We start from the raw sequence: 9,653 nt of genomic DNA, 5'->3' as shown, positions 1-9,653 counted from the left end.
TAGGTATAAGTAGGTGAAAAGAAAACTGCACATTTCAGGAAGTGGCTGTTTTATTGCAGAAACTGTAGCATATAGTGAAAATAATCAAAATTGTTACAGAACACAGTAAGCAAAATTATACAGAAAATTGTGTGCTAAAGCAGAAGTGAGTTTATTAGATGGTAAAGCAAAAAGATGTAATGAGTTTACTTATTATAGAAGTCGGGTGAGGACAGTATTTGTTACAATCTTAAATTGAAATATAACACAGATGATCAATTACTGAAAACTGTGTGTAATTACACCAAACAAACTAGAGAATCTACAGATCTGTATTCCATTTTCAAACTTCGTCATCCTCTTGGGCAGACGCAGACGCAGACGCAGACACACACACACACACACACACACACACACACACACACACACACACACACACACACACACACACACACAGTATTTCAAAATTTCTACTGTGCAACAGTGTTCATTTTGTAATGAAGCAGAGCTGTGGCAACTGGAAAAAAAAGCTTTTAAGTTACAATAAAGAAGAACAAGTATAAACATAAACAGCTGTCTACATTAGTAATATGGTCTCCGTGGATTATTCTGTAAGAAGACAAAAGAAAAAGCAGATTAAATTCAAGCACAACAAAGGACTGTGTGTGGCTGTGCAGCAGAAATCTTCTTTAAAAAGTCAACAGTTCATAACACGGAAACAATGTGTGGCTTTCTTTATGCAAATCCAAATTATGTAAACAGTTTACATAAATTGGTGAAATTTTATAGATTACTTTTACAATGTTAGAAAACATAAAAGATATGTTACCAGTGGGTTGGGCCTGAAGCGGTAGGCGAGCATCATCCTCTTTCTAAAAGCGTCATATTCATCATCACCTTTTGAGAGCTCAGCTGGGCGGTCAATTCCAAATCCTGCTCCATTCATAGCCGTAGTTCCCCTGGAGTGAGACAGAGAGATCATAAAATAAGCCTTTTTTGTGTCTCTCTGATACGAGTGTTACAGTCTCTAATAAAAACAACTGCTCTTCCAAATCAGAGGCGTAAATAATGAAAGTATTAATGAATGGCTACTGTGCACGTTGGCTCACTGTCAAACTCATGGCCCCCTGAGACAGCTGAATATAAACAGAGCCAGTGGTAATAATGGCTCTGTTTATATTCAGCTATTTATACCTAAATAGGTCTGCTAAGTCCTATTTAGGTATAAACGCCCACAAGATTACAAGCACACACTGTAAACTGACTGCTAAGTAATACATTCCTGACACTGTCATTACCGGGTCATTTAACGACACCAAATTACACTTTTATATACTTACTGCACTAAATGTTGAACTAATAATTCCTGCAATTTATGTACCAAAGTACCCTGTGACTGAAGTAGTAAATCAGGTGTAGTTTACTTACACTCATCATGGGCATGAATTTCATGGTTATTTAGAATTTTTGCAACCGTTCATCTTCCAGGATGGAGTGATTATACAGCATATATTACTCTCTATTGACTTAAAAACAAAACAAACAAAAAAAACAAAACAAGAAATGGTGCACAAGTTGGAATCTTTTTATAACTGCCAAAACTCAAGAACTGGAAACTGCTGGAAAAACCAGTGTCACTGTCCACACTGAAGCGAGTTTTACGTTGACGTGGAGTGAGAGGGTACTGACCAATAAAGACGATCCTGCTCTAAAAACACCTTCAAGATTATCCAAACCAAATTTCAGTCAAAGCAGGTTAACATTAAGCCGATGGAATGGCCCTCCCAAAGCCCCGACCTCAACCTTATTGAAAATCTGTAGACTATGTTTAAAAGCTGGGTTGTGGTAGAAAACCAGGCAATTTAAATGAACTGGTTTGACAATACCAAAAGTGTCTGGTTGAGGTGCAACTTGATAAGAGACATTTAACCAAATATTGCAATCAATCCATCCTGGAAAATTAACAGTTAAAAGAAATCATTTAAAGCCCCAATTTACCACGGCATGCATGCCCATGATTAGTATATGCAAACTTTTGCCCACAACTGTAAACACCAGAAATCCAACATGATAAAATTACTGCACTGAGTTCAGTTTAATTTAAATATTAGAAGGATGATATTATAAGTAGAAATGCTCACTTGTTGACAGGAGCCTTTATTCCTTGTCCTTCACTGCCGAGGCCTTCGCCTTCTTTCCAGCCCATCTTCATGAGCATTCGGAAACCGAGATTCTCCACCGTCAACTTAAACTCTTTGTATTCTGAGTAGTCAGGGTCCCGACCCTCCTGTGAATCCAGGATAAAAAGTTGAGCATTCATAACAAACAGAAGCAGCATTGTGTTTTGATTCCACACATTATTTTTTATGACTGTGAGGAATCATAATTCAGTTTTATTAGAAACACTCAAAAAAATCCTAAAGATGTCGCACAAACATGGAGCAAATGGGACATGGAAACAGCTAAAATAAAGCAACCATGTTTATCATCCTTGGGAAGTGCACATGTACAGAAACAGGGAGTGTATATAGTTGATTATTAGTTCTGCACAGGTAAGTCATAGGTGTCTTCTATTGTTTAGTTGTTTTAAATGTTGAGAACATTATAGATGATGTATCTCAATAACACTCAGCCTTCAGGCCTTCATCAAATACAGCCTGCAAAAACATATGTACTATAATAACCCAACAGTTATATTACATTTTCCTCAAAGACACTTGTCTGTGTTTATACGTGCTTAGACTCAAACTGTATGCCGTTTGCCATTTAAAAAGCCACATCCTGGAGCTGACTTTCTAACAACTTCCCATTTTCAGCTTCGATACTTTTTGATGAGATAATAACAGTGTCAAATCACACAGATTTCTTTTTAAAGTAGCAATTATAGTCTGTTCCTAGGGGACTTTCAGAAAGGGACGAGGAATGTGCTGGGAAATGGGCAGTCTGGGTTCAACTGCTGAGGCATTTCAGAAAAGCCTCAGCTCTACTAAAGATATGCATGCATTTGTTGTGGAAAAGACAAAAAAAAAAAAAGAAAAAAGATATACATATATACATATACATACACACACACACACACACACTATATATATATATAAAAAAAAACAAACACACCCATCTCGCCCCTGCGGGCGGTTTATCCTTCAAGCTCGGGTCCTCTACCAGAGGCCTGGGAGCTTGAGGGTCCTGCGCAGTATCTTAGCTGTTCCTAGGACTGCGCTCTTCTGGACAGAGATCTCCGATGTTGTTCCCGGGATCTGCTGGAGCCACTCGCCTAGCTTGGGAGTCACCGCACCTAGTGCTCCGATTACCACGGGGACCACCGTCACCTTCACCCTCCACATCCTCTCGAGCTCTTCTCTGAGCCCTTGGTATTTCTCCAGCTTCTCGTGTTCCTTCTTCCTGATATTGCTGTCATTCGGAACCGCTACATCGATCACTACGGCCGTCTTCCTCTGTTTGTCTACCACCACTATGTCCGGTTGGTTAGCCACCACCATTTTGTCCGTCTGTATCTGGAAGTCCCACAGGATCTTAGCTCAGTCATTCTCCACCACCCTTGGGGGCATCTCCCATTTTGACCTCGGGACTTCCAGGTTATACTCGGCACAGATGTTCCTGTACACTATGCCGGCCACTTGGTTATGGCGTTCCATGTATGCCTTGCCTGCTAGCATCTTGCACCCTGCTGTTATGTGCTGGATTGTCTCTGGAGCATCTTTACACAGCCTGCACCTGGGGTCTTGCCTGGTGTGATAGACCCCAGCCTCTATGGATCTTGTACTCAGAGCTTGTTCTTGTGCTGCCATGATTAGTGCCTCTGTGCTGTCTTTCAGTCCAGCTTTGTCCAGCCACTGGTAGGATTTCTGGATGTCAGCCACCTCCTCTATCTGCCGGTGGTACATACCGTGCAGGGGCCTGTCCTTCCATGATGGTTCCTCGTCTCCCTCCTCTTTCTTGGGTTTCTGCTGCCTGAGGTATTCACTGAGCACTCGGTCAGTTGGGGCCATCTTCCCAATGTATTCTTGGATGTTCGTTGTCTCATCCTGGACTGTGGTGCTGACACTCACCAGTCCCCGGCCCCCTTCCTTCCGCTTAGCGTACAGCCTCAGGGTGCTGGACTTGGGGTGAAACCCTCCATGCATGGTAAGGAGCTTTCTTGTCTTTATGTCAGTGGCTTCTATCTCCTCCTTTGGCCAGCCCATTACCCCAGCAGGGTACCTGATCACGGGCAGGGCGTAGGTGTTGATGGCCCGGATCTTGTTCTTACCGTTCAGCTGACTCCTCAGGACTTGCCTGACCCTCTGCAGGTACTTGGTGGTTGCAGCCTTTCTAGCGGCCTCTTCATGGTTCCCATTCGCCTGCGGGATCCCCAGGTACTTGTAACTGTCCTCTATGTCTGCAATGTTGCCTTCTGGTAGTTCAATCCCCTCAGTTCTGACTACCTTCCCTCTCTTCGTTACCATTCGACTACACTTCTCCAGTCCGAACGACATTCCAATGTCATTGCTGTAGCCTGGTAGTGTGGATCAGTGAATCGATGTCTCGTTCACTCTTGGCATACAGCTTGATGTCATCCATGTACAGGAGGTGGCTGACAACTGCTCCGTTCCGTAGTCGGTATCCGTAGCCAGTCTTGTTAATGATCTCACTGAGGGGGTTCAGGCCTATGCAGAACAGCAGTGGGGACAGAGCATCTCCTTGGTAGATCCCGCACTTGATGGTGACTTGTGCTATGGGCTTGGAGTTGGCCTCTAGTGTTGTACGCCACATCCCCATTGAGTTCCTGATGAAGGCTCTTAGGATCCTGTTGATCTTGTACAATTCTAAGCATTCCAGGATCCAGCTGTGGGGCATTGAGTCATAGGCCTTCTTGTAATCCAGCTGCTATTGAGCTTACGGCACCTGGTGTTCCCAGGCGGTCTCCCATCCAAGTACTGACCAGGCCCGACCCAGCTTGGCTTCCGAGATCAGACGAGATCGGGCGTGTTCAGGGTGGTGTGGCCGTAAGCTCATTCATATATATATATATATATATATATATATATACACACATACATACATACACACACACACACACACACACACATACATACATATATATGTATATATGAACTGATTTACAAAGGCCTACTTTTGCAATCCTTTCTTTTCCCCAGAAATAACATGCGTGATGCATTAAACAAATCCTGATATTTCCTTCCCAATTTCGGGAAGTGTTGAATTGAAATGAAAACTGACCTTTAGTGCCTTGAAAGTCTCCATAAACTTCTCCAGCTCCTCTGGGGGCAGGAAGTCACCAATAAAGTGTTTCCCTTTACCCATTTCTGTCAGAGATTCAGCCCACTCTGGAATAGACATTTACATTTAAAAAAAAATAAATCAGAAAGGATCACATACTAAGTCTTCAAAAGCCTATAGAGTTAAAGTGTATTTGAATGATTTTCCAGGCTGCTGGCAAAACTCACCGCGAGTCTTCTCCATTTCCATCTTTCGGAGCCGATGTTCCCAGGTCCCCGCTTGCTGGTCCACCTCTTCATCGCTGTCATACTCGTGCTGATGCTCTCTTATGGCCTTCTCCCACATCACTTGCATGTCTGCCATTGCACGCTTGTGCTTCATGATCATGTCATACATCTCTTGCATCTGCAAAAAACCCCAAAAACAACGCCTGCTCAGTTAGCAACACGTACATTGTTAAGAACTTCCAGGAAATTATAATCTTGTATGATCTGAAAGAAATTTAAAAGACTAAAGCAACAACACTATGTATTCTTTTTTAATACTTCCATACCTCTTGTTGTTCTTTCAATTGTCTCTTCTGGTCCTCAGATAATTCTGTCACTCCAACCAGACCAAGAGGTTTCCCTTTTTTATAACCCAGACCTCTCAGCTCCTGGGCTAAAACGGGGAATATCCATTAGTATGTATAATGCTAGCAATCTCAATTTCTCATTAATTGTCAAACTATCTTGCTGGGCTCAATGTTCAGATGACTTTATGAAATATTTAACAATATTTGTTGTCAGCTGCAAAACACATAATACCGTCTTCCGAAAGAATTGCACAAGAAAAAGGTTTGGGGTTAAATTAATATTCATCCCCTACAAATAAACACATGAACAGTACTTGCACATTTGTAAAGTAAATACCAGAAAGTGATGGTGCGTTAGGGTCTGGAAGACTGTTCTCATGAGGAACAACAATGAGAGGAATAGGCAGGTCGACTTTGTCTTCTTCAGACCCCCATCTGCTCTTCCTCTTTCGTTTCACAGGTGGGGTTTCTGACTCCTTAAAGTTAAGTGCAGATGGTTGGCTCTGCTGTGGAGAGATTTCTGGTACCGGAAAAGCAGCTGGTGGCTTAACAGCTGTCCTGGAATCTCCTGTTAAATCTGCAGAGTTCTGAGAGTTTGCAGCACGATACTCCTTTACTTTCTCTTTGTAGAAACGGTGGGCTGGACTTTGTTCATCATATAAAAAACTGAAGGACAGAAGATTCATACAGTTCAGACGAACTACCAAAAAAGAAAATGTGAGACATGCAGGACACAGGAACAGATATGGCCACTTACCTGAAGGCTGGGTTGTCTCGGTTGCGCTCAGCAGCGATGGCTTCCACCTCTGGGCCACCCTCCGCCACAAACTTGGCCAGCTTCTCAGCCACCTGCTGGGTTTCCGCGTCCACTGGGGGGGAGACTTTAAGCAGCCTATTAGTACTGGGAGTCAATTCACACTCTACTACTGTACCGTACTCAACTGGCCCTCATACACCACCAGTCTAGAGCCAATAGGGGATAAGAAAAGGAAAAGGGAAGGAGGAGCAAGGGGGACAGGGGTGGTGAATGGGGAACTGTATGGATTTGAGGCTTTTACTGTAACAAATGAAGAATGAAGCCCTGAGAGACTCAAACAACATACAGTATGACTATAATTTAAAACTTACATCTGCATTCATTACACTGTTCAAGTCAAAGTCTAATACTGCATTTATTAAAGACCTATCCAAAAATAAATCAGTATAGCACAGTCATTGTGCCAGAAAACAGATTGAGAGTCTGAAAGAAAAATCTGCAACATATTAAGAACAGTTAAAAGCAAAGGCTAGCTGTGATGTGTTGGCATGAAGTTGGAAAAAGACCCAATCAGAAGCAGAAAGTGGGTGTTGAAAAGTGCCGATCCAGATCAGAACTTTAAAATACATGAATGGTTCAGCTGCTTTCTAAATATCTCAGTTTTAGATATGCTAGGAGTAGACACAGTAAAAGTTACACATTTAAAATAAAAAAATATTGGTGTAGATGGTAAGCTGCACTAACACTACTGAGAAATGTGAGCCTTCTGCTATGCAGTTTTCAAAACAGATCAAGTTATGATGAACTCTGTTGCAATAGTACATTAGTTACAGGCTTCTGTAGTCACGATATTAGCCATCACTATCAAGCTCTGAGTATCTCAGTAGTCAGATTATAATACTTGAAATTTGCAAGTGTATCTGAGAATGCGGTATCGGCATGCATTCCTGTGCAATAACAGTAACTCTTGAGAGGAAAGATTAAAGAAAAGAAGCAGAAAAGGAAGTGTGTGAAGTAAAAAGGCCATTTACCATTATCTGAGAGTTTCTCTGGTCTTTGCAAATCCTTTTTCCATTCTGCAATCTTTTTCTTGTAGTAGAGATATTCCACGCTGCTCTTATCATACAAAAAACTAAAAGACAAGGACAAAAATTGTAAACAGATACGTCTGAAAAAAACTTTCAGAGTAAAATAAGTCTTACTAAGTTAAGCGACAATGTCCTTCAAACTTACGAGAAAACAGGATTGTCCTTGTAGTCTTCCTTGGCCTTCTTCTCCAACTCAGGTCCCCCCTCGGCCACAAAAGAAGCCATCTTGTCGATAATGAGTCTGGTGTCTGAATCCTCTGGGGGAGAGACTTTAAGCACGCTATGAGTACATTTACTCAAAGGGCACAAATGACAAAATGCCAGTCACAAGGCAACTGTTCCACTGGAGTACGCAGAGGATGCACTGAAATGTCCAAGCCATGGAGGTGTCCCCTGACACAATGAAAAACACAGGCCAGGAATTACCTTTCATCTCTAAGAATTTGGAGTAATCGGCCTCTTCTTCCTCATCATCACCATCTGGAGAGCAAAAGACACTTGGCCTCTGGCTGAGAATAGGATTCTTCTTGGACTGTGAGAAGCTCTTGAACTGATTTAGCATGCTGCTGACTCCAAGGCCAGGTCGCTGGCCAACGAAAATGCTCTTTTTCTGGAGCGCATTTCCTCCTGGTGATAAAGTTGGGGTTGATGGGGTCTTGGCATCATTGATGGAACCTAGAAAGAAAAGGAGACACTTCAGGAAAACCCTTCTACTAAATTCTATTATATTTAGATTCTAATTAATTAGGTTATGCATACTAATGCAAACTGTCCCATCTAAAGCTCTGCTAAATATGATTCAATATTTTGAGTAAGCTGTGCAGAATCGGGTACTAACCAGACACATGCGCCTTTTCCTTCTGCATCTTCATGAACTGCTGTAAGAAGCTCCCATCATTTGCGAACTTATTTGTGGAAGCCCCTTGGACACTGGTAGAACTACAGGGATAAAAGTGTAAAAAGGTCTTTTTAAAAATATGTTTTCAAGTCTAAGGTCACTGCTGGCATCACAGAAAACATTCACGTGTACAAGTATCAGATTGTTGGTATTCAAACTGAATGTGGGCCATAATAGGATGTGTATAATTACCTTTCAGACAGAGGCTTGCTAGTGGTTTGAACATTCATTTTTGCTTGCTCTGCCATTCTTTCTTCGATCTCTTTTTTCTTCTGAGCTATCAGTTTTTCTTGACGGAGAATAGTCATGTTCATTTTGCTTTTCTGTGGTTGGATGGGTCTGGACTTCCACCCTCCTCCTCCTCGACCTCAAATACATGACAAAATACAATGCATGTGACAACAAACCTAAACCTCTAACAAAAGATAGAGCCACCCTCTGAAACAACTAGCATATCAGGAAATCTGACACTTATTTTATAAACTGGCGAAGACTAGTGCTAGCCTTTTTTAAAAACACTTATTCGAGCAACAAAACAATTTTCAGTAGCTATGTGACGAACTCTGAACTGGGTTAAAGAGGCAGTTGTGTCTTTAAATATGATTGTTAAATACTGCAGTTAAAAGTGTGTTTTTATTGAACTGTATTAATCTTATTTAAAACCTGACCCAGCTAACCCAACAGCTAGTTAACTTAGCTGGCGTTGTACACTGGTTCAAACAAGCTAAATTAGCTTGTGAGATTTAACGGATAAACTATCGACCTTAAAGTGCAGTTTGCACGTATTTGGTGTAAATCTCACTGTAAAGGTTTACCTGCATCGCCAGACTCCATGGTCGCAGCAGGAAGAAAAATGCACTTCTAAAAAAGACGAGCAAGGACGACACAAAAGGCCTGCAGTAGTTACGGTAGAAGCGGGGCGACTTCAGCTGAATTTCCCCACAAAACTTCCGGTTTCCACTCACCAGAATAAAAGCATAATTTTTTACCTCGAGCCTTAACCGCATTTACTTTAAAGTTTATGTAGTAAATAGGTTTATAATAATTAAATAAAACCATGCTTTATTAAATTCCGAATCTTAAACAATGTATATAATTATCCTTCATCTTCAAACC

General features: G+C 41.6%; 1 protein-coding gene and 1 non-coding gene across 2 annotated transcripts; both read right to left on the bottom strand.

Moving 5' to 3' along the window:
- Positions 1-32: 32 nt before the first annotated feature.
- Positions 33-9,488, bottom strand: sugp1 (SURP and G patch domain containing 1). Its single transcript, XM_084912997.1, has 14 exons — positions 9,353-9,488; positions 8,730-8,904; positions 8,478-8,578; positions 8,066-8,314; positions 7,785-7,908; positions 7,583-7,683; positions 6,552-6,675; positions 6,132-6,460; positions 5,774-5,880; positions 5,448-5,625; positions 5,221-5,327; positions 2,121-2,266; positions 809-938; positions 33-588 (listed from the first exon to the last, which is right to left on the bottom strand). Exons 1-14 carry the CDS (start codon positions 9,369-9,371, stop codon positions 562-564), a joined length of 1,917 nt encoding a protein of 638 aa, XP_084769123.1. The 5' UTR covers positions 9,372-9,488; the 3' UTR covers positions 33-561.
- On the bottom strand, positions 4,873-4,991 carry LOC146367499 (5S ribosomal RNA). The gene has a single exon (XR_014798362.1). It is a non-coding gene; the product is annotated as a 5S ribosomal RNA (ribosomal RNA).
- Positions 9,489-9,653: the final 165 nt, after the last annotated feature.

Source organism: Perissodus microlepis, chromosome 18 (assembly GCF_051167445.1).
Source record: "Perissodus microlepis isolate ML-2025 ecotype Zambia chromosome 18, ASM5116744v1, whole genome shotgun sequence".
NCBI classification, from domain to species: Eukaryota; Metazoa; Chordata; class Actinopteri; order Cichliformes; family Cichlidae; genus Perissodus; species Perissodus microlepis.
The sequence above is the reverse complement of the archived record's forward strand: the minus strand, read 5'-3'. Positions and strand labels throughout refer to the sequence as shown.